We start from the raw sequence: 24,418 nt of genomic DNA, 5'->3' as shown, positions 1-24,418 counted from the left end.
GGACAGGAGAGGGGGAAAGGGTAAGGAGTTTGGGGAATACAGCTAAAATAAAGCATATGCTCGCTACAAGAGGACTGAATTCCGTCGAAACACAGCAAACGTCTAGATAACACACATCTAATCGGCTACATAGAAATGAGAGCATGCACCTTTCCTCCTGTAGCTCAAAGCTTCAATTTGAGAACTTAGTAGCATTCTAATGTCTTGAACATTGTCACCTGCAATGGATAATTAGTAAAACAACACAAGCTTCATCGGCAAAAAAAAAAAAAGAAGAGGTTTTCAAAGATGGGTTAAGAACCCAAATGGTAAGTAATGATGTGGGTGGGGGGAAAAGACAGACAAGTTATTAAGATGGCATTAGAAGTTAAAGCACAATATTGTCTATTGTCTAGTGCTTTGGTTGGGATATACAACACATGACCAAAAGTATGTGGACACCTGCTCGTCGAACATCTCATTCCAAAATCATGGGCATTAATATGGAGTTGGTCCCCCTTTTGCTGCTATAACAGCCTCCACTCTTCAGGGAAGGCTTTCCACTAGATGTTGGAACATTGCTGCAGGAACTTGCTTCCATTCAGCTACAAGAGCATTAGTGAGGTAAGGCACTGGCTCGCAGTCAGTGTTTCAATCAATGGAGGCTGCTGAGAGGAGGATGGCTGATAATAATGGCTGGATTTAAAAAAAACTTTATTTAACTAGGCAAGTCAATTAAGAACATTTTTTTTCAATGATGGCCTAGGAACAGTGGGTTAACTGCCTTCAGGGGCAGAATGACAGATTTTTACCTCGTCACCTGGGGGATTCAATCTTGCAACATTTCGGTTACTGGTCCAACGCTCTAACCACTAGGCTACCTGCCACCCGTTGAATGAAGTCAATGGAATGGTATCAAACACGTCAAATACATGGTTTCCATGTGTTTGACACTATTCCATTGACTCCATTCCACCCATTATTATGAGCCGTCTTCCCCTTAGAAGGCTCCACTGGTTCCAATTCATCCTGAAGGTGTTCGATGGGGTCAGGGCTCTGTGAGGTCAGGGCTCTGTGCAGGCCAGTCAAGCTCTTCTACACCGATCTTGACAAACTTTCTGTATGGACCTTGCTTTGTACATGAGGGCATTGTCATGCTGAAACTGGAAAGGGCATTCCCCAAACTTTTGCCACAAAGTCGGAAGCAGAGCATCGTCTAGAATGTCATTGTATGCTGTAGCGTTAAGATTTCCCTACACTGGAACTAAAGGGCCAAGCCTGAACCATTAAAAACAGCCCCAGACAATTATTCCTCCTCTACCAAACATCACAGTTGGCACAATGCATTGGAGCTTTACACCACTCCAGCCGACATTTGGCATTGAGCATGCTGATCTTATGACAGTGCCATGTTGAAAGTCACTGAGCTCTTCAGTACGGGCCATTCTACTAACAATGTCTGTCAGCGACGGGTGTGGCTGAAATATCCATATCCACAAATTTGAAGGGGTGTCCACATACTTGTGTGTGTATTTGGATTTGAGCCAGCTAATAATTCTGCCTCACCCCCATCATTCAAAACAAATAGCAAGCGCAAAAGCATGCTAACCTAGTGGCATTCTAACCCATCCCAAATAGCATGTAATCAAAACCCTTGGAATCTGAGAATCCATAATATTAGGCTTATCTTTTGCATTTTCATGCAAAACCAGGAGGGTTGTTTTCAGGAAAAGGGTGGGTGCAACAGCAATGGTTAGCTATCAGTAGCAAAAGGGGCGAGAGCGAGTGAGGGCGAGAGTGAACCCCACCACAAATATACACACATTTGCTTCCACTTCCAGGGCAATCATCACCCATAGGCTCAACTGAGGGGCAGCAGGAAGAAGATAAGGATCAGAGGTGAGACTAGTAGACGAAGTTAACTGGGAGGCAAAGATTAAAGACATTTCTGACTGGGCAGAAGGAAAGGGGACTGCTTGATGAGGATGAGATGACATGCCATTGAACATGCAGTAGACATTAAAACGGTGGATTATTCATTGTCACACATTAATGAGATTACATGTTATGTCTCTACCCTCTCTCTATACATGCATGTGTAGCTATTGTAATATGAACATAAACCATTGCCATTAACTACCATCTAAGATGCATATATTGGGGATTTAGCATGTACCAATCAACAGTCTATTTTTTTAAAAGTTATTTTAGAACAAATTCTTATTTATAATGACGTCCTACACCGGCCATACCCGGACGCCACTCGGGAGCCCAAAATGAATGTTTTTGAATGTCTTAACTTCAAGAAATCAATATCTAACATATATTGTGTGCTTATTTATTGCAAAACAATCATGCCTCATCATATTAGAGATAAAATAATGACACGACAGGTACGATTTCAATGTCATGCTACATCTAGTTTGGCATGTAGAGAACAGGCAGTGGTGTACAGGTAACACAACAGATACAAAGAAGATGAATTAGAGAAAGGAGATCAGAGTGAAGAAGAGAGAGAGAGGGGGGATGTTGCCAGCTTGTGTTGGCCCACTGAGAACAAGACTACATCACAATAGTCTCTCCTTCCTTCTGAAGTGTGCATTTTCTCACTACTCCCCACACATTATAACGCATTCGACTGGTCTAGAAAGACTTTCCATATATAATTTCCTTTCAAATCCATGAAGGGAAGTGAACAAGTGCACACTTCGGGAGAAAAGAGACCGAGCAACCTAAGAAGGCCGAAATGCTCGTCTGAAATGTAGACTGTGACTGAAGGTGGCATTGTGATGTGGCACACTCACTGTCCAGGATGTCTCCCAGGCCCTGGGCGCGGAGCAGGTCCTTCAGCCGTGTCACCTCGTCCTTCAGCTCGCGCACAAGCTTGTTGTTGGGGTCCTCGTTGATGACGGCATTGCACTTGATCTGCTTGGCCCGGTCAGCATAGCTAGCAAAGGAAGTAAGCAAAACACATTTACTACAAATCATATTGACGTAGAATTGGACTTGTTCGTCATTGCAGCTGATGTTGAAGGCAACTGCCAACTGACTGACCTACAAATCACTTGACTCATAAATAACTACTCATTACTATGTAGATCAGTCAGACACTATTTACCCACAATGCATTACAGATAGCCAACTCAAATACGCTCATTGTCTCCTGAAAAATCTGACTTAAGACAATGATTATAATAACTACTAATGTATTTAGCCCCACCAAATCTCACTCTGCATTACAGTAACACAATGAAACCATACAGTAAAATAACTAAATATGAACTAGATTTTACAGTAATATTGCATTTTGTGTTGTTTCAAAGAGGTGAGCCCTACCGAAGTGTGCTGAGGGTTTCATCATAGTTGATATCTGCAGGACTGAGAGCGGCTACCATGGCTGTTCTGGAGTTTCCACCTGATTGAGTGAGAGAAAGAGATTGGAACAAATTAATTCCCTTGTCACAAATAGCGTACAAAATAATTTACACGACAAGGTGCATACAAGGTCATTCCCGTGAAAGCATCAAAAAAGCTTAACTCTGCTTTGGGATAGCTTTAACTCTACAGTGTTATTGTGGATATGGATACTCATTGCTATACAGTTTATACAGTTCTATACAGTTTACTCTTAGACTGAGCTGATACAATGACAGGTGAATGTGCATTTTGGATATACACACACAAGTATGCCCAATGAGACTTCTAATTGTCTACCCATGTTGAAATACAGTTTGAGTAAAAAAAAAAAGAAAGAAAAAGGCGTAGAGTAATATTTTTTCATCACGTTACAGTATACACAGGTTTTCATCTTGACTGACAGGCATATGCCATTCACTTAATGGTTTACATACATATAATCTAGTGACCGTAATGTATTTCTCATATAATGCAGTTCAACAGTTGGCATTTATCTATTCTTACCTAGGTTCTCCCTAAGCAGCCATGTCAGAACCGAGTCTCTGTACGGGATAAAGTCAGTCTTCTTCTTCTTCTTGCTCTGTGTCAAACAAAACCAATGTTAGAGGGTGATGAACAAACAAATGGATGGATGGATGTTAGTTTCCCAATGTAAGATGGAAAGAGTGATGGAGGAGAGGCTGAAGGGAGAGTCTACTGTAAAATGGCAGCATCTTCACACTAAGTGCATTAGCGGTGGTGAAGAAGGAATAGCAGCCTGATTTCTGATGATTTTGTTCCAGTGCAAAGATTGTGTAGGTTCCTCCAAAAAGTAAAATAAAATAGTATGCGTCAGACGTGCTGAATACAATGGGTTTAGACTTTACTGTGAAATGTTTGCTTACGAGCTCTTCACAACGACATACAGCTAAATGTAGTAACACAAGAAGAATAAAATACACAAGAACGGAGCTTATATACAGGGAGTACCAGGACCAGAACACTGTGCAGGGGTACGAGGTAGATATGTACATGAAGGCTGGGTAAAGCGACTAGGCATCAGGGGAAACACTGAGTGTACAAAACATTAAGAACACCTGCTCTTTCCATGACAGGCTGACCAGGTGAATCCAGGTGAAAGCTATGATCCCTTATTGATGTCACTTCAATCAGTGTAGATGAAGGTGAGGAAACAGGATAAAGAAGGATTTTTAAGCCTCGAGACAATTGAACAATGGATTGTGTATGTGTGCCCTTCAGAGGGTGAACAGGCAAGACAAAATATTTAGGTGCCTTTGAACGGGGTCTGGTAGTAGGTGCCAGGTGCACCGATTAGTGTCAAGAAACGCAACGCTGCTGGGTTTCACGCTCAACAGTTTTCCATGTGTATCAAGAATGTTCCATTACCCAAAAGACATCAAGTCAACTTGACAACTGTGGGAAGCATGTGTGTCAACATCAGCGAGCATCTCTGTGGAATTCTTTCAGCAGCTTGTAGAGTCAATGAATTGGTTTAGAAATGAGGTGGTTCTGAGAGCAAAAGGGGGAGGGGGGTGCAACTCAATATTAGGAAGGTGTTCCTAATGTTTTGTACACTCAGTGTATGATTAGAGTAAAATAACGAAAAGAGAAGCAGCAGAATATGATGAGTGTGAAAATACATGTGTGCGTATGTGTGTGTTGTGTCGGTATGCGTGTCTGGCGTGTGTATGTGTGCGTATGTGTGTGTTGTGCCGGTATGCGTGTCTGGCGTGTGTATGTGTGCGTATGTGTGTGTTGTGTCGGTATGCGTGTCTGGCGTGTGTATGTGAAAGTGTGTGTGTGTTGTGTCGGTATGCGTGTGTCTGGCGTGTGTATGTGAAAGTGTGTGTGTGTTGTGTCAGTATGCGTGTGTCTGGCGTGTGTATGTGAAAGTGTGTGTGTGTGTTGTGTCGGTATGCGTGTGTATGTGAAAGTGTGTGTGTGTTGTGTCAGTATGCGTGTGTCTGGCGTGTGTATGTGAAAGTGTGTGTGTGTGTTGTGTCGGTATGCGTGTGTATGTGAAAGTGTGTGTGTGTTGTGTCGGTATGCGTGTGTCTGGCGTGTGTATGTGAAAGTGTGTGTGTGTTGTGTCGGTATGCGTGTGTCTGGCGTGTGTATGTGAAAGTGTGTGTGTGTTGTGTCGGTATGCGTGTGTCTGGCGTGTGTATGTGAAAGTGTGTGTGTGTTGTGTCGGTATGCGTGTGTCTGGCGTGTGTATGTGAAAGTGTGTGGGTGTTGTGTGAGTGTCAGTGTAGTGTGTGTGAGTGTGTATACATAGTCTTGTGAGTGGGCATAGAGTCAGTGCAAGATGAGGTCCATGCAGATAGTCCGGGTCCATTGCAGATAAAATAAAGGTGATGAGTCAATGGAGAAAAAGGGTCAGGTGACAAAATGACACCTTAGCACTGAGACAAAATATTGCCATAAACCGTCTCTTTTTGGAGGGATCAGTGGTTTGAAATGACTGAACACACAAAGGGTTACCTTGCTGGTAGTGTAATCCTGGGTATGCAAGTAACACCAGGGAAAGAGGGAAAGAACAGAAGAGCAGACCAAGTTACAACATGCCTTCCTCATGAGTAAGAGGATGACACAGAGGGAGAGCGAGGGAGGGGGAAATAGAGGAGAGAGAGACAGACAGTACTCACCACCTCAGCCAGGGCAGAGATGACCTTCCCTAATGTGGTCAGAGATTTGTTGATGTTGGCTCCCTCCTAATAAAGACAAGCCACATAGCAAATATCAATTTAATTAGACCCTTAAATACATAGCGACTTGGTGTTTTTGTGGTATGTTGCTTAAGAGTGGCCTACATCCATAATAATAATAATAATACAATTTAGCAGATGCTTTCATCCAATGCGACTTAGTCATGCATGCATACATTTTTTTATATGGGTGGCCCTAGCGGGGATCGAATTCACAATTCTGACGTTGCAAGTGCCATTCTCTACCAACTGAGCCAAAAGGGTCCTTCCTACCTTTAGCCTGGTGCCTTTGGCTCCAGTAGAGTCAGCTCGCTCACTTCCTGCCAAGTCCACCAGACTGATTTTGCTGACCTGGAACGGGTTAGATGGGAACAATTAGTTTAGGACTAACACACACACACACACACCATAAGAAACAATATATCCATTGCCTCACATAATTATTTTCTTTAATTACATTCAAAATAAACAGTAGGAAAAATAATATCCTAATCATGGAAATTGCAGGTATAGCTAAATAGTTTACCCAATACAACTAGTTCATAACAAACTGCATACACGAATACAATATTAATAACCAAAACAGTTGCAATTCTAAACCAATTAATACCTAAACATATACTGTTGTCAAGTCAACTGAAGAGCGACTTCCACACAGAAATCTGATAGTATCACACTACAATAGACATTGTGTGTATACTGACAGTGACTCCTTTGTATCTCCATCATAATCACAGGAAATGTGGGGAGGTCAATTTGGGATCCCATTCCTCTCACCTTTTCTGTGGAGAGGTCTGTCTCACTGTCGTACTTCCTCTGTGTGAAGACGATGGTGAAGACAGCGTGGGATCTGCTGCTGGTCTCGTTCATGTTGGTGGCTGCCACCGTCCTGTAACAGAGTTGACATTAGTTGAATCAAATGGAAAGATGTGAAACCCATCGTACTGCTATCTAAAGTCTATTGAAATGGTTTGAATGTTGATGTAAGACGTATATGGGCACGTGTTGTGCCCGGTATTGAGTGTTCAGAGTATTGTTCTTCAAGGAAAGACTTTCGTACAATACATTCAGTACTTCTGCATTTCTCATACTTACAATAAAATATAAAAAAACATAATTAATACAGTATTTAAGAAAATCCCTGGTCAAGACATTTTCAATACCATACCAAGCTTTAAAGCTGTTAACACACACACAGCTTGGGCAGTATACCGTATATCGGGTATTTGGAAATGGCCACGGGATGGTTTTTGAATACCGTCGAAACAATTAAGACTTTTTTCAATAAATGTTAATATTTGTAACTACTTTAAGTAAATAACTGCAGTCAACTTATTAGGAGATATAGCAGGTTGCATTCTTCATGAAACTTAGTTACCCAGAACAGTTGAGCCAGTCAAGCGCTTGTAAATAGCACAACCGGAGAAAGCAGGAGCAGGTGAGTCCAGCTGTGTATTGACAAGGGACGCACGCCTTTTATATTGAAAGTCAAGTGTTTTTTTGCTCAGAGGCGTACTAAAGTTTTCCTTCACAGAAAATGTATTAGCGCAACACATTCGGCAGAAAATACCTTCATTTTAATCAGATGACAACAGAAGTCTAACGCTATTTGGTTGGCAGCTAAACAAATAAATGAGCATACAATTAAAAAGCAAGGTATTTTTTGCAAAAACAATGCATGGCCATCATATTCCAAAAGAGTATCATAGGAAATGTAGATGGCTACATTCTTTAATGTTTGGCTTAAAGTTAAATCTTGCACTTTACCCGTGAATAGTAGGCTAAACCGAAAAGTACCAGAGAAAAGTAGCTACACATCAGTCAGAGTGCTGTCTGCTAATAGAATGCCCGTTCGTGAATTCCAATCTGAGTGGAGAAGTGCAACTGAAGCATAAAATTAGTCTAATGCCGAGCAGAAATTACAATAAGAAGCATTTTAGATTTGAGTTTACAAAACGCAGCAAGATATACGTGCTAGTTATCTAAGTGGCTGAATTAATAAGGTGATGGGGCATCATATTGTGTTAGCTTTCTGCCATGTTTGAGAAATCTGTACAGCTGCCACTGCGATCTTGATTTCCTTGTGTTTTTTTCCTCTTCATTCCCCTCTCCCCCTCTTCTCCAAGCAGAGCAGGCAGGCCCGTTGCACTAACGACTCCAGACTCCACACAGACACAGCTTGTACACATGCTGCTCCATAGCCAGTACTGTTCTTTCTTCAGACAACAATGGGTCAAAAAACTTTGTTCATTTTCATGTCTCTCGTTCACATTCCCTTGTAAATGTCCAAACTTTAAAAATGATTCAATAGCTCCCACACACAAACGCGTTGAACTTTATGATCTGGATTGCCTGTCTTCGCAATTTGTTTTTCTTTTGCGCTTGTTAGCATATCTAGCTAGCAGCCTACATTGAATTCACAATTACCTGTGCTCATATTGCTAGCATTCTGGTGATAGACACCCAATGGGCTATTTTGCCATTTTTGGTCCCCCTTGGGTACTAAGCCGGTAATACTGTAAATCACAGGATGAGAGAAGAATGGTATGATAAGATACCACCCAACCCTAACAAACATGTGGGATATACACTAAGGAGATATGGGCTTTACAACCCACGTTCCAGACAAAAGCTTGCCGAGTCAATAGCAGAAAATTAAAGCAAGGTTAGAATGCACACTCCCGTGACACAAACGCATGCACAGCCAAGAAGGTAGGCATGTGTACACACACACACAGTCCCAAAAGAAGAGATACCTGCCTGAGTTTGGGAACCGTGACCAAGCTACTGCTTTAACAACAATCCAGTCAACCACATGGGCTCCACTACTACTCAGCTTAAAACAGGATAATAAACTCACTGAAAAGCATGACTTTAAGCAAATCCATTTTTAAGAACGGTTTGTTATTCCATTCTTAAATTATATGATCATTTGTGCATTTATGTCCAACAACCTCCCTCCCCACGCACTCCTCTGTGCATCCCTAATTACACCCTATTCCCTATTTAGGGCCTACTTTTGACCAGAGCCCACAGGTCTCTGGTCAAAAGTAGTGCACTACATAGGGAATAGGGTGCCATTTGAGATAAAGCCCCTGGGTAGGTCTCGTCCTGACGCTGACCTGGCCTTGTTGCCGGCGTCCATGAGGTCGTTGATGTCGTTGTAGGAGGTGACTGCCAGCTTGGACAAGTCCTCCACATAGGGCCCCAGCAGGGGGTGCTCTCGCACACGCAGGTTCCCTTTGTTCTTCGGGTTGAGCAAGTCCCGCACCCGCTCGCAGTAGATCTCCATGTAGCTGACCTAGAAGTGATTGAATTACAGATTGAGTATCTATTGGCCATGGCCGACTAAAGCTACAGTGAAGCCTTGACATCAGAAACATACAGCAACGCTACGGGATGAAGTTTCCACTACATACAGATCCAGGATCAACTCCCCCAATCCCAAACTCACCCCAGATCAACATCTAGGGGCAACTTTACCATAATCATATATGACAGTCAAGAAGAGGGTTTCAATCAGTAGTAATGCCATTTATAGTGTTGGAATGCTAATTTTTGTAATGCAGAAGTCACAGTATTCGCTCAATATGGATCACTTGGTGTTCCATTTCAAAGACTAGAATTTGCTTAAGCATTGAGTACACGGAAGATTGAGCTAATATGCGTTGCTAGTAAAGCATTGCTAGGGAAACCACTATATTTGAGGTTGCTCTGGATATAAGAGCACGGTAGTCACTGCAGGGCTACAATTTGGGAGGGTCGGCCTACATCAGAAAGAGGAGTGAGGAGGGGCTGAGGTAAGGGGAGAAGGAAAAGAAAGAGTGTTCCCTAATGCCGTCTGGGACTCACCTCCACCGAGAATGAGATCTCGTCTTTGTTGTTGTCATTGATTTTCTCAAAGAGTTCTTCACAGAGCTAAGAGGCAGAGGAAGAAATGTGTTATTGCCATTTAGGAGCATTTAAAAGAGGAAGACAGAGGAGATGCAGATCGATAGATAGATAACACAAATAGCTTGACGGTTAGATGCCAAAACCAGGAGAGAAATGTCTTAATGCAGTAAGTGCTGCCGGCAAAGAGGTGGAATGCATACAAGAGGGTGGCAATGAGAGAACCGGTTGCTTGTTTGTGAGCCAAAGCCCTTCCAATCTCTTTGGGATGGGCGGAATTGAATACTCAGGTATCCAATCAATATGAATGGTCACATGAAACTTTCAAATATGGTTGAAATAAAATGGGACAATACAATTGCTCGTTCTCGTAAAACTAAGAATATGAATATAACTAAGGACATGATCTAGGCCAGGTATTCCCAAACTGGGGTAAGCAATGTTGTCTGGGGTATGCCAAATACAATATATAATTATTTTACATTTTCAAACAGTACATGTATATTTTCCAGCGGGGCTATACATTTGGGTGAGGTTTTTTTCCCCTCGCCTGAGCAGCCTCGCTTCACTGCCAGAAATACAATTAAATCTAGTGTTCAGCGAAATAACAACAATATCAAATACAGGTAGCCTAGTCAAATAATTAACATCCAATCACATTAACTGTTACTCTCTTGCGCAGACGTTTATAAACTAAACATGACAATTCTAAAAATAAGCCAGAGTTTTTTGAGCGAGAATAAAGACGACTTTTAAGTAGTAAGACATGTATAAAAGCAACAGATATCATTAATAAGAAGGGACTAGAAGCATCTTATATGGTGAGCTACTGAGTGGCTAGGACAGCCAAGCCCCATACTATTGTGGAGGACTTAATTCTTCCTACTGCCGCAGATGTGGCTGGGACAATGCTGGGGGAAAAGGCCCCAAAACATTATACACACTACGCCTCCATCAAACAACACTGTTTCACGATGCATCAGTGACATGGCAGGAGATGTTTTGAAACAATTACTGCTTCGCATACAAGCCAGTGAATTATATGCGTTACAGCTGGATGAGTCAACAGACGTGGTGGGCCTGGCACAGCAACTGGTAAATGTCTGTTAAGTTTATGGGGGGTCAATTAAGGAAGACATCCTCTTCTGCAAACCACTGGAAACCAGGACAACAGGAGAGGATATTTTTTAAAGTGTCTGGACAGCTTTGTGACATCACATCTTGACACCCAAAGTCAATTTAATGGTATCTGTACTGATGGAGCAAATGCTATGACAGGTAGACATAGTGGAGTGGTAACGCGCGTGCAAGCAGTTGCTCCCGACGCCACTTGGGTACACTGCAGTATCCACCGAGAGACTCTTGCTGCCAAGGGAATGCCTGACAGCTTGAAAGACGTTTTGGACACCACAGTGAAGGTGGTTAACTTTGTTAAAGAAAGGCCCCTGAACTCTCGTGTATTTTCTGCATTATGCAATGATATGGGACATGTAATGCTTTTACAACATACAGAGGTGCGCTGGTTATCAAGGGGTAAAGTATTGACACTTTTTTTTTTCTCAATTGAGAGTCAAGCCTTAAGTTCTCTTTACTGACCATAATTTTCACTTGTCTGACCTCTTGCATGATGACGAGTTTCTCACACGACTGGCGATCTGGGTGATGTTTTCTCGCCTGAATGATCTGAATCTATGATTACAGGGACTCTCCGCAACTATATTCAATGTGCGGAACAAAATTAAGGCTATGATTAAGAAGCTGGAGCTCTTTTCTGTCTGCGTTAACAAGGACAACACACAGGTCTTTCCATCATTGTATTATTTTTTGTGTGCAAATTAACTCAAGTTTACGGACAATGTCAAATGTGATATAGCGAAGCACCTGAGTGAGATGGGTGCGCAATTACACAGGTACTTTCCAGAAACAGACGACACAAACAACTGTATTTGTTATCACTTTCATGCCTGCCTGCAGTCCACTTACCGATATCTGAACGAGAGAGCCTCATCAAAATTGCAACAAGCGGTTCTGTGAAAATGTAATTTAAATCAGAAGCCACTGCCAGATTTTTGGGATTGGGCTGCGCTCAGAGTATCCTGTTTTGGCAAAACGCGCTGTTAAGACACTGATGCCCTTTGCATCCACGTACCTATGTGAGAGTGGATCCTCGGCCCTCACTAGCATGAAAACTAAAATGGAAAATGATTTAAGACTGAGAGACTCTCTCCAATACAACCCAACATTGCAGAGTTATGTGCATCCTTCAAGCACACCCTTCTCATTAACCTGCGGTGAGTTAATCACCATTTTTGATGAACAAATAAGAATTTATGTATGTAAGATAGCTAAATAAAGAGAAAGATTATTGATTATTATTATATTATTATTTGTACCCTGGTCCTATAAGAACTCTTTGTCACTTCCCAACGAGGCTGATTGTGACAAAAACTCACTCATTCTTATGTTTAATAAATGTATAGTGTGTGTGTGTGTGTGTGTGTGTGTGTGTGTGTGTGTGGCAGGCTTACAATGATGGCAAAAAACAACATTTGAGAGTGCGCTAACCCTAGTGCTAGAGGGGGTACGCAGCTGGAGGTTGAATGTTTGAAGGGGTACGGGACTATAAAAAGTTTGGCAACCACTGATCCAGCTTGAAGAAAACAAATGTAACAGAATAAATGTAATTTGTTTTAGACATTTCTTGAATCTGTTCTATGGCACCCGCAATGGTAGTCTGTGATCAAGGAGGCAACTGCACTCAAGTGAAAATGTTATTGGAACATTGAACAGTTATTCAAGTGAGCTAAGGAGGATGGATATTTGAGGACAGAGGAGCATACCAGGGGAATGATACCCTCCTGTCCTTCCTCCTGCCTGCCCATCATTGTGTAGGACTTGCCAGCTCCGGTCTGGCCGTAGGCAAAGATGCAGACGTTGTAGCCATCAAAGGCATGCTGCAGCATCTCCTTGCCAAGGTCATTGTACACAAGGCTCTGTGAGGCAAAGGTGGGGTCCTCTGGCTGTAAGAGAGAAAGATAAACCTAATATATGTACTTTAGCAGACACTTTCATCTAAAAAGGGACTTATAGTCATGCATACATACATACATACTTTATTTTCATTTGGGTTGCCCCAGCAGGAATAGAACCCACAACCCTTGGTGTTGCAAGTGCCATGCTCTACCAACTGAGGACCACATTTAAATGTATGTTTATGTTGAACTACAGTACAGTTCATGGTCAATTTGGCAGCCATTTTGGAGGCCATGGATAAGAGCAGGACAAAGGCAAGAGGAAAGCAAACTCACCGTAGTGTGGGACCAGTAGGAGTGGTCAAAGCTGAAGGACTTTGCTGGGTCCTTTGGGTTCTTGGGGTTGGATATAACTGTTGGGGAGGAGAAAAAAAAACATTAAATCACAAGGCTGATAACTTTTACTGTGTAAGAGTGTGATAAGTTTGACCACATCCAATTTATTGTATTTTAACTTCAAGTGCAAAAGTATTGCATGCACGATAGAGGGTTTGGGCTATTTAAACTATTTGGAGTTTACTGTATTTGTAAAAATAATGCATTTTTGTTGCCTTGGAATAAATACTGTCTACACTCAGAGACATACAAGCAGGACAGTTATATTTTTATAAAGTATGTAATAGACACAAAATACTAGCATTTCTGTAATAAGTCTTTACCCCTTTACAAAATAGCACCTTCAAATAATCCAAATGAGATATCGGCAAATAAAATAAAATCAAAACATGGTAGATATCTACTGCAAGATATTTCTTTGTGGTTGAGATATCATGCATCTGTAAAGTTCCTGTTAATGAATCAGCGCAGATACTAATACTAAAACATGTTTGCATACAGTGGGAATGGCAATACAGTAACATGCTCTGTCTCTACACATCACAGCAAAGCTAGCAATGTGATTCGCTAATTCGTCACCTGACGTGTCAATGTATATGGGATGACAATGATGACAACATTTCTCCTCTGCCCAGCCTAGCTGGCATGTCAAGCACGCCTGCTAGGCTGCCTCCCAAATGGTATGCTATTCCCTACATAGTCCACTGCCTTTGACCAGGCACCATAGGTCTGGTAAAAAGTAGTGCACTATGTAGGGAATAGGATGCCATTTGGGAAGCACTCCTAGTCCCACCAGTACAGACATCCAAGCTTTCCACACCAACAGAAAGCTAAGCCCCTTGCGGAGGGGAGGGAGGAGAGTAGGGGGAGTCCCAGAGGAATATACTGTAGGGGATATTTGAAGATATTAGCGACCCAGTTGTTGCTTGAAGTCCCTTGACAGATTGTGCGCAAATTGGCCGGACTTCGGGCCAATCCAGGGGATTTAGCTGAGGCTAGCCAGACAACGCATACCTCTGTTGTCCAAGTGGTGGGTCAGGGAGGGGAGGGCAGGGGATTGGAGGGCAGGGCAAACGGAAAAATGGATACTGACTAATGTGACGAGTGCGCTCGGGGCCTAGCAACGAACCAAATAGAGTGGCAACAGCAACCGATGCCAGCAGGCCAGATGACTGGGGGAAAAACCCAGCTAGCTATATTGAAGGATCACATCATTCCAAAGACAGTTTGTGATCCAAATAGCAGCCTACTCCCTATATAGTGCACTACCTTTGACCAGAACCCAGTCGTTACAGTAATGAGGTCCAGTGTTAGCACTATGGCATTCATAGTCAATGGGCCAATTAAAGCTGGGTATAGCTACTTCAGACAAGGGTACTTAAGAGGCCTCTGCACACTGAGAAATCCCCTGCAGTATGTGTGTGTGTTCAGTGTGTGTGCGCACATATATATATGTGTGTGTGGAGAAGATGGTGGTGCACTGATCAATAATGCAGTGATATGGAGGAGGGAGGAGATTGCAATATCATGTCACGTGGCGACAGAATGTCAGTGTGTCTCTTCAGAAGAGAGAGGCGAACTCCAACTTTGCATAGTCAACGAGCATACTGTGCTTGATTTAGGCCTCCGTAGCCTATATTAGACTCTTAAGGGCAGAACCAAAATCATGCAGGTAAGAGTTTAATTCTATCCTCGCTAATCATCTAGGTCACAGGTCCCCTTTCTTTTTGAGCCCCGAGGAGAGGGGGCTAAATTAAGCCCCTTTGACCCGAATCCAATGGGAAACCGGAGCCCAGAGGGAGGAAATTGAAATGTACAGGATTTACGTTACAGATACCCCTTATTACCCCTTTCCTGGAACAACCCACATGGGCTATTAATGAGGGGGACTGCAGCCGCTCTGTTCCAATGCCATGCCGCCCACTCAGCAGTAAAAACAGGCTGATGATGGCTGACTCACAAATGGTACCCTATTCCCTTTATAGTGCACTACTTTTGACCAGGGCTCATAGGGAATATGGTGCCATTTGGACACAGATGATGAGTCTGTGCCAGGAGAGGCTCCTAGCTCCAGGTTCGGGCATGAGGACAGTGACAAGCGCTAGCCAAGGCTAGCCAATGCTCACTCTCACATCTGTTCCTGGTCTAGCGTACAGCATGTAGCCTTACTGGGGCACAGGGCGCCACTCCAACAAGTCAAAAGACTGAGGGCTTCGTCCCTTTTAGTTTTATTACACCCGTCTGGGTGCACGTCATTAAATTCTATTCCAGTTGGCAGTAAAGGAGAAGAGATGAGGAAAGTTGGGTGTTATTGTGGGGAGCTATCATCATTGGGACACACTAGACCAGTATCCCAGACACAGATTATATACCTCATCTTGGACTAAAAAGGACTTTCAATGGGATTCTCCACTTAGCAAGTGAGCATGCTTCTTAGTCCTGGACTAGGCTTAATCTGTGTCCTGGAAAGCAGCCCACAGAATCTGTGGCTAAGACAGGCCTGGCTGACCTTCTGCGTCAGTAAAGGAAGATGGCTCACTCACTACAGCCTGCATTAGAGGAGGGAACGCATTTTCTTTTATTTCCTCTTGGAGGCGATTCATGCTCACGACGCACCCTGCCACAGCGCCTCTGCCCACTCCCTCCCTCTCCCCATCCCTGCCCCTCTCTCGCAGTAGAACATAGTTCCCTCGTATCCATCTGGCCTTAGCCATGCTTCACTCCAATAGGGCCAGAATTTCAAAAAAGAAAAAGGAGGGAGACAAGTCTGTTGGAAGAAGAACAACTTCACAAGCATACTGAGATGGGAACCTGTTGACTGTTTCAACTGTCAGAAAGTACTCATCAATATAGACAGCAGAGGTAGCCTATAAGTCTTCCCCAGTTCTGGTGAGCAACTACACACATGTAACTTTAAATCATAATTCTTCACTGTATGTGCTTTTCTTTGGGGGTGGGGCTAAGGTGACATCATCCATGTGAAGCTGGCAGCAGGACACAGGGACTCTATATTGAGAAAAACATTAAATAATGATCCAGACTTCAACTACTCCGGATTAACGTTTATTTTAATTTTATTTCACCTTTATTTAGCCAGGTAGATTAGTTGAGAACAAGTTCTCATTTGCAACTGCGACCTGGCCAAGATAAAGCATAACAATTCGACACATACAACAGAGTTACACATGGAATTAACAAAACACAGTCAATAATACAGTAGAACAAAAGAAAACAAAAAGTCTATATACAGTGAGTGCAAATTAGGTAAGGGAGTTAAGGCAATAAATAGGCCATGGTGGCGAAGTAATTACAATATAGCATTTAAACACTGGAATTGTAGATGTGCAGAAGATGAATGTGCAAGTAGAGATACTGGGGTGCAAAGGAGCAAGAAATAAATACAGTATGGGGATGAGGTAGATAGATGGGCTGTTTATAGATGGGCTATGTACAGGCGCAGTGAACTGTGAGCTGCTCTGACAGCTGGTGCTTAAAGCTAGTGAGGGAGATGCGAGTCTCCAGCTTCAGTGATTGTTGCAGATTGTTCCAGTCATTGGCAGCAGAGAACTGGAAGGAAAGGTGACCAAAGGAGGAATTGGCTTTGGTGGTGACCAGTGAGATATACCTGCTGGAGCGTGTACTTTGAGTGGATGCTGCTATGGTAACCAGTGAGCTGAGATAAGGCGGGGCTTTACCTAGCAGAGACTTGTAGATGACCTGAAGCCAGTGGGTTTGGCGATGAGTATGAAGCGTGGGCCAACCAACGAGAGCGCACAGTTTGCAGTGGTGGGCAGTGTATAGGGCTTTGGTGACAAAACGGATGGCACTGTGATAGACTGCATCCAATTTGCTGAGTAGAGTGTTGGGGGTATTTTATAGATGAAGTCGCCGAAGTTGAGGTTCGGTAGGATGGTCAGTTTTACAAGGGTATGTTTGGCAGCATGAGTGAAGGATGCTTTGTTGCGGTTTAGGAAGCCGATTCTAGATTTAATTTTGGATTGGAGATGCTTAATGTGAGTCTGGAAGGAGAGTTTACAGTCTAGCCAGACACCTAGGTATTTGTAGTTGTCCACATCTTCTAAGTCAGAGCCATCCAGAGTAGTGATACTGGAAGAGCCAGCAGCGATCGATTGAATAGTATGCATTTAGTTTTACTTGCATTTAAGAGCAGTTGCAGGCCACGGAAGGAGAGTTGTATGGCATTGAAGCTCGTCTGAAGGTTAGTTAACACAGTGTCCAAAAAAGGGCCAGATGGATACAGAATGGTGTCGTCTGCGTAGAGGTGGATCAAGGAATCACCCGCAGCAAGAGCGACATCGTTGATATATACAAGAAAAGAGTCGGACCGAGAATTTAACCCTGTGGCACCCCATAGAGATTGCCAGAGGTCCGGACAACAGGCCCTCAGATTTGACACACTGAACTCTGAGAAGTAGTTGGTAAACCAGGCGAGGCAATCGTTTGAGAAACCAAGGCTGTGAAGTCTGCCAATAAGAATGTGGTGATTGACAGAGTCGAAAGCTTTGACCAGGTCGATGAATACGGCTGCACAGTAACGTCTCTTATCGATGACGGACGGTTATGATGTCGTTTAGGACCTTGAGCGCGGCTGAGGTGCACCCATGACCAGCTCTGAAATTAGATTGCATAGCGGAGAAGGTACGGTGGGATTAAAATTGGTCGGTAATCTGTTTGTTGACTTGGCTTTCCTTAGAAAGACAGGGTAGGATAGATATAAGTCTGTAGCAGTTTGGGTCTAGAATGTCACCCCCTTTGAAGAGGGGGATGACTGCGGCAGCTTTCCAATCTTTGGGAATCTCAGACGACACGAAAGAGAGGTTGAACAGGCTCGTAATAGGGGTTGCAACAATTTCGGCATTTCATTTTAGAAAGAGAGGTTCCAGATTGTCTAGCCCGGCTGATTTGCAGGAGTCCAGATTTTGCAGCTCTTTCAGAACATCAGCTGTCTGGATTTGGGTGAAGGAGAAATGGTGGGGGCTTTGGCGGGTTGCAGTGGAGGGTGCCGGGCAGTTGACCCGGGTAGTGGTAGCCAGGTGGAAAGCATGGCCAGCCGTAGAGAAATGCTTAATGAAATTCTCAATTATAGTGGATTTATCGGTGGTGACCGTGTTTCCTAGCCTCAGAGCAGTGGGCAGCTGGGAGGAGGTGCTCTTACTCTCCATGGTTTCCCAGAACTTTTTGAGTTTATACTACAGGATGCAAATTTCTGTTTGAAAAAGCTAGCCTTAGCTTTCCTAACTGCCTCTGTATATTTGTTCCTAACTTCCCTGAAAAGTAGCATAACATTCGATGCTAATGCAGAACGCCACAGGCGTTTAACACCTCACTACTCTCATCAACAACACAAAGTGGACATCATCACATGTCCAAAGGAGAGAATGTTTGACCTGGATGTCCTGCAGCTCCTGAGCCATAGTTAATGAGACAGGGGGCATACTGTGTGTGACAGGGAGAATGCTCCATGTAATGCACTATGACTCACCTACCCTGCCCTTCGGGTCTCATTGTTGGATTATCAATCACGCCGTGCAGTGTGTGCGAGTTGTGTGTGTGTGTGTGTGTTATAGGAAATCTTTGGCTTTTAGAAGATAAGTAATATCCGGTATATTCATCAATACGCACATCTGATCAAGAGAATGGAAAATATAGGCTCCCACAGGTTTCTTTTTTTGTTGCAAAATACTGCACTGAATCAAATCCTGTATTTAAAATGGGAGACATGTCCTTCTGTCTAATGAACGACGTCATCACCGTATCTGCCCCACTCAACCATGGCAACAGGTACAGGACTAGATTCTGGTTGCCATGACAACCCTGCTGACACGGCACAGGAGGATGCTGCACATTGCTTTCCGTGTTTCTCTCTCATTCTCTCCCTCTCAACATTCCAATTTGCCTTCTGCGAAAAAGTTGTCATCTTGAGAGTAAATCCAGGTTTATGGACAATAAAATGTAATTATTTTTCCACAGAGGTATATTCAGCATTCCAATCCATTATAGTTGGCTAAACACGTAAAAAGGCACCGTGAAAGTGTTAGGATTTGTAAGTACAACATTAAGCTACTTAATATTGGGGACCGTATTCATGAAGCATCTTCCACACTCACCACATACACTGCTGCTACAGCTCAGTCTATTATCTATCCTGTTGCCTAGGCACTTCACCCCTACCTACATGTACATAGCTACCTAAATTACCTCGTATCCCTGCACATCGACTCGGTACTGGTACTCCCTGTAGATAACCATGTTATTTTTAGTAGTTATTGTTATTTACTGTGCATTTATTCCTCGTGTCACTGTTCCTATTTTTACTTGATCTTTAACTCCGCATTGGTGGTAAAGGACCCGTAAGTAAGCATTTCAGTTAGTGATGCACCGATATTACATTTTTGGCAGATAACGATATTTTCCTTGCCACCCAAAAATTATACTGATAAGCAAAAAACATTTAAGGCCTTTTAAGCATTCAAGTACAGTTAAATAGTTAACACACACACACGGACACAGCGGTCTAATGTAATGCATCTCGGTGCAAGAGGTGTTACTACAGTTCCTGGTTCGAATCCAGGCTGTATTACATCCGGCAGTGATTGGGAGTCCCATAGGGCGGCACACAATTGGCCCATCGTCTGGGTCGTCATTGTAAATAAGAATTTGTTCTTAACGGACTTGCCTAGTTAAATATAGGTACACACCACACTGACCAAAAAGTTATTTTGTTGGAACTTACGTATGTCCCCCATCACCAGTAAAACATAATCAAAACCAATTTATTTCACTTACTTGCTGTGCTGTTTCGTTGTTCATTTGTTCAGTCGTTTCATTCTCAACCAGGATTTCTATGGAATGCCGTTTGGGTCTTTGCGGGTCACAAAAGACACACGGCAAATAACAATATTTGATGTGTCAAATAACGACATAATCTGTTTCAGTAGCTATAACTATATAGCTAGGTGTCTTCTAAAATAACCCTAATTTATAAGACAGTTCTTAGTTGATTAATGGTGGTCAGACACATCTATGTGAAGCTAGCAACAATAGTGGACTTGCGGTTAGCCTTCAAAATAAAAGTTTTGCATAATTCTCCTATTTGTACTCATTTGCATCACTGTCAATAACACTCATTTTGAAAGCAAACCGCAAATTCCACTATTGTATCAAATCCTTATAGTGGCTAGCTTCATAACAGATAACACAGTCCAGTTGAGTCTCACTAGCCAGATGAAGCTAGCTGGCTGCTTATAACATTAGCTTTGGGCAACAGGGTTAAGTAGCTGGCTAGCTATTTATTTTCATGAACTGAAGTACAATTTCAATAGGCCGAACAACAAGTCGCAACCTAGCTAATACTTACAAGGATTCCTAAATCATTGTTAAGAACAATGAAAATGACTGCAGTTTCTACAGGCCATTGTTTTCAGGCTGGTTGTATTGGTGCTAGCTAGGTACCAAGCTAAAGCTTGTCTCTCTGATATTTTCTTAACTCTTTCAAATGACTGCTCGATCCACACAGCAGACATTGTGTGGGCTGTTAGGAATGCTGCGTTGCGCCAAATTTTACGTGGCATTAATACATAGGTATACATAGGTATGCACGGTAGCTATGACATCGGTTTCTAACAAATCAGCATTAAACCAGACATCGGGCCGATGCTGATGTTGGCATTGTTGGCTGATTGTGATATGTTCACTGATATATTGTGCATCCCTAACTACACTATTAGTCTACACCTGTTGTTTATGAAGCATGTGACAAATAAAATGTAGGAGTCTAGAACCAGTTTAGCCTTTCAGAATCGGGGGGTCTGATCCTAGATCAGCACTCCTAATCTGAAATGCTTTATGAATACAGGCTCTGAGACAAACTATGCATAAAAAAAACTATAACTAAACAGGGTCTTTCAGAATATAAAGATAAAATACAGTATAATTTTAATAAAAGTACTGCATGTTTCACTTGCTAAATTCTCCTTCGCACTGGGCCATGAAAACATGATTTATGTGAAATGGAAAGGAGTCTAAATGGACTTATAGATCAGGCACATACCATGGCACCCTTGCATGAACTCGGGTCCTTCAGAACCACTCACAGGAAATGAGCCATGACAATTTCGATGGGACACACACTTCCTTAACAGGAGTCGTGGTCGCAAAGGCAGAAAGGCAGGCGGGAGGAGATGGGAACATTCTAGCCAATGTGAGGGCCGATACCAGTGCTACCAACAAACACCAATATAAAATATTTTCCTCAAAGTTGCCATGTGCGTCCACTTATATATCAGTACATTAGTCACAACTTATACATTGCAAAACATACAACGTGATCAAATAAGCCTTAGCAAATTAGCAAGACAAATCTATTGACTAAATCCAACACTTTCTCACAGACCTCCATACAAAAAAATCCCCACATGGTCTGCTTCTCGCTGTATTCTGGCGTGGACAGATTTTGACGGGAGTGGAGCCTTTCGCGTCGGCTCTTCCACTCTGTACACACCAAAACATCCTCTTCATATCAAGATCATTAGTTCATACAAACCACTGCTGGAGTGACAATGAATGAGTGAGGCCAAGCATTTCACAGGGTACCTCCCAAAAGGCACCCTATTCCTTATATAGTTAACTACTTTTGACCAGGGACCATAGGTCAACAGTAGGGAGTAGGGTGCCATTTGGGACACAACCCCAACTCAGTGCCCTGGTTCAATGAAAGGCAATGGGGGGCGGGGGGTGGTCCTTAGTTCCTCTTCCAGAACCTATAGTTTGCCTGATGTGATGCAGGGGGGCTACAATTTAGTATGAGTGAGACACTAACAACCAGCTTGGTGATGCTGGCAGCCATTTTGTGACAGGATGCTCAACAAGTAATTGGGCTCTACATGTCTTTGAGCCCCAGATGGTGACAGAGAGGCACCTGAGACTACCAGCCAGGCGAGGCAGGGCCTAAAATGGCTGAACGCGTCTGCCTCTCCGATGACCCTCCAAGGACCTGCTAGCTTCTACTGGTCTCGATCAATACCCACTAGTGAATGGGCCGCTGACTGTGCTCGCAGTGTTATAGAGGTCGCTAGATAAATTCATATTTAAGAACAAAACTGAAGCAAAACACCTAAAAAAAAGGACCCAGATATGAATTGAAATAATAAACTGTGGAGAAGTGTAATTACCATACGTTCCTTTCCACGAGGCAGAGGAATTTTTATGGTTTCCCTGGGGCCTGTGTGCATATGGACAGAGTAAGGTAACGGTTCAATCCCTGAATACTTTTCAGTGAATATATCCACCAGCCAATACTGTGTCAACTGCACACGTGTGTTCCTGTTTGGTTTCTGTTTATCCATGATTGGCCCAGTAAAAAGTCACAGCCCTGAGTCTGTTTTAAAAACAGAGGGTGAGAAATACTGATACTTATCCCTCCATCTTAAAAGAGGAAACAGAATAGGACAGGACACATTCTGACTCGCCCGCTGCCGACATACTCAGCGTGCTGTTCTCGGTTTGGCAATGGTCTGCTTGTCGCGCAGGGCCTTAGCACAGGTGGTAGAGTTCTTACTGGACACAGCTCAACTCCACAGGCTCAAACTAGTGTCTGACCAACTGCCGTATGCTCTCGACAAACAGCTGAGCGTGTCTCAGCCACAACACAGGACTCACAACTTCTCCAAAACAGAGACCGAGCCATGTGTGCGATTTGATTTAGCGCCTTGGATACAGCACATTCTAGGACCAAGCCTTTTAAACCCTGTAGGCTATTGTCTTTCTTTTAAGAAAACAACCACCACTAAAGTCTGGTCCAAACAGATTACGGACACAATAGCCTTTTGTTTTGTATCGTCTTCATTTTGCCAGTGGGGCGGATTTTTTCAGAACTAGGAGGCCAAGAGTTTACCTTAACTTAAGATCTGCAGTCCCCCCAAAATCTAATTTCTTTGCTCATACACGTCAGCTCAGACCATAAGGCACCAAAAGGAGAACCAAAACATCCGATACGACAACATTGTATAATCCTATTAAAATGTTAATAGCGTTGCTTTTTATTGAAATACTTAAGAGTAATTATTGCAACTCTAGGGGGAGGCATTGAATCCCCCGCTGAAGAAATCTCCATTTCCACTTTGCATGCCGTTCACATCACTTTCCCTTTTACTGGGGGAGGGGAGAGAGAAAAACACAGGAAGATACGAGAACAATGCAGTGAATACAGTACTTGCTGTCGACGACAGAGCCTGCACAACACATTAGATAATCTGTTATGACGAGCCTTTATGCGGCCGGTTCCCCTCGACAATGACCCTTTTCACATAGCCTTATGGTACCCCCGTTATGATTACTTTGCCACTTTAATAAAAAGGAAACTTTCTATGGAGAAGCATTGTTGGCGCTTGAGTGTGACTGCAGGCAACAGCACATTTCTCCCTCATGGTCTATGTAAACTGTGCATAAAAGGCTGCAAGAGTTGCAGGTTTATTGTAAACTCTGTTTATAGACTGGAAAAACAAATGATCTTTATCTTTACGACGGTTGTAAAAAAGTTGGATTCGAAAATATTTGGACCACAACAAGTAGACAATTGACAGGGTGGCTGAGGAGTAACGTTACATGTAAGGGATTACCAAAAACCGGTAACTGTAATCCATTACCAGCAAAAATAATGTAAACAGACTACAGACACTTATGAAAAACTACATGATTAATTTGAGGTTTACTTTTAAATTCAGAAAGGATGTTTTTTTGGGGGGATCATTGACACTTCTGTTTTGTCAATGACTTTCAAATCAACATTGAAAAAAGGTGCAAGTTTAAGTTTGTTCCATCTGAGCAAGTCTGACCACAAGTCAGTGACCACTATGATGACACAGAAAATGTGTTTGATGGATCGCGAGTATAGACTTGTAGGCTACAGTCCATGTCTTCCAATAGTGTCTTCCATCCAAAGATTATCCAACTTGAATAAACGCTTGGAGGTAAGGATGACAGCAGTGTAGTCTACGGCGATACAGATATCAATAAGAAGTGCTATCTACATAGCGC

At 42.9% G+C, this 24,418-nt stretch overlaps 1 protein-coding gene across 11 annotated transcripts in view; it reads right to left on the bottom strand.

The window, feature by feature from the left end:
* kif1b (kinesin family member 1B) overlaps positions 1-24,418 on the bottom strand; it is a 111,926-nt gene that overhangs the window by 59,107 nt on the left and 28,401 nt on the right. For 4 of the 11 annotated variants that reach the window (XM_035740647.2, XM_035740654.2, XM_035740649.2 and 1 more), the window contains exons 3-14: positions 13,304-13,380; positions 12,836-13,015; positions 9,957-10,022; positions 9,227-9,405; positions 6,882-6,993; positions 6,378-6,455; positions 6,045-6,110; positions 5,881-5,898; positions 3,901-3,976; positions 3,316-3,394; positions 2,784-2,926; positions 1,803-1,844 (exon numbers count right to left, since the gene is read on the bottom strand). In XM_035740647.2, coding sequence (XP_035596540.1) covers positions 1,803-1,844; positions 2,784-2,926; positions 3,316-3,394; positions 3,901-3,976; positions 5,881-5,898; positions 6,045-6,110; positions 6,378-6,455; positions 6,882-6,993; positions 9,227-9,405; positions 9,957-10,022; positions 12,836-13,015; positions 13,304-13,380 — 1,116 coding nt within the window. The remainder of the gene's footprint in view (positions 1-1,802; positions 1,845-2,783; positions 2,927-3,315; positions 3,395-3,900; positions 3,977-5,880; positions 5,899-6,044; positions 6,111-6,377; positions 6,456-6,881; positions 6,994-9,226; positions 9,406-9,956; positions 10,023-12,835; positions 13,016-13,303; positions 13,381-24,418) is intronic. The other 7 variants (XM_035740650.2, XM_035740651.2, XM_035740652.2 and 4 more) reach the window with 3 other exon arrangements.

Source organism: Oncorhynchus keta, chromosome 28 (genome assembly GCF_023373465.1).
Source record: "Oncorhynchus keta strain PuntledgeMale-10-30-2019 chromosome 28, Oket_V2, whole genome shotgun sequence".
NCBI classification, from domain to species: Eukaryota; Metazoa; Chordata; class Actinopteri; order Salmoniformes; family Salmonidae; genus Oncorhynchus; species Oncorhynchus keta.
The sequence above is the reverse complement of the archived record's forward strand: the minus strand, read 5'-3'. Positions and strand labels throughout refer to the sequence as shown.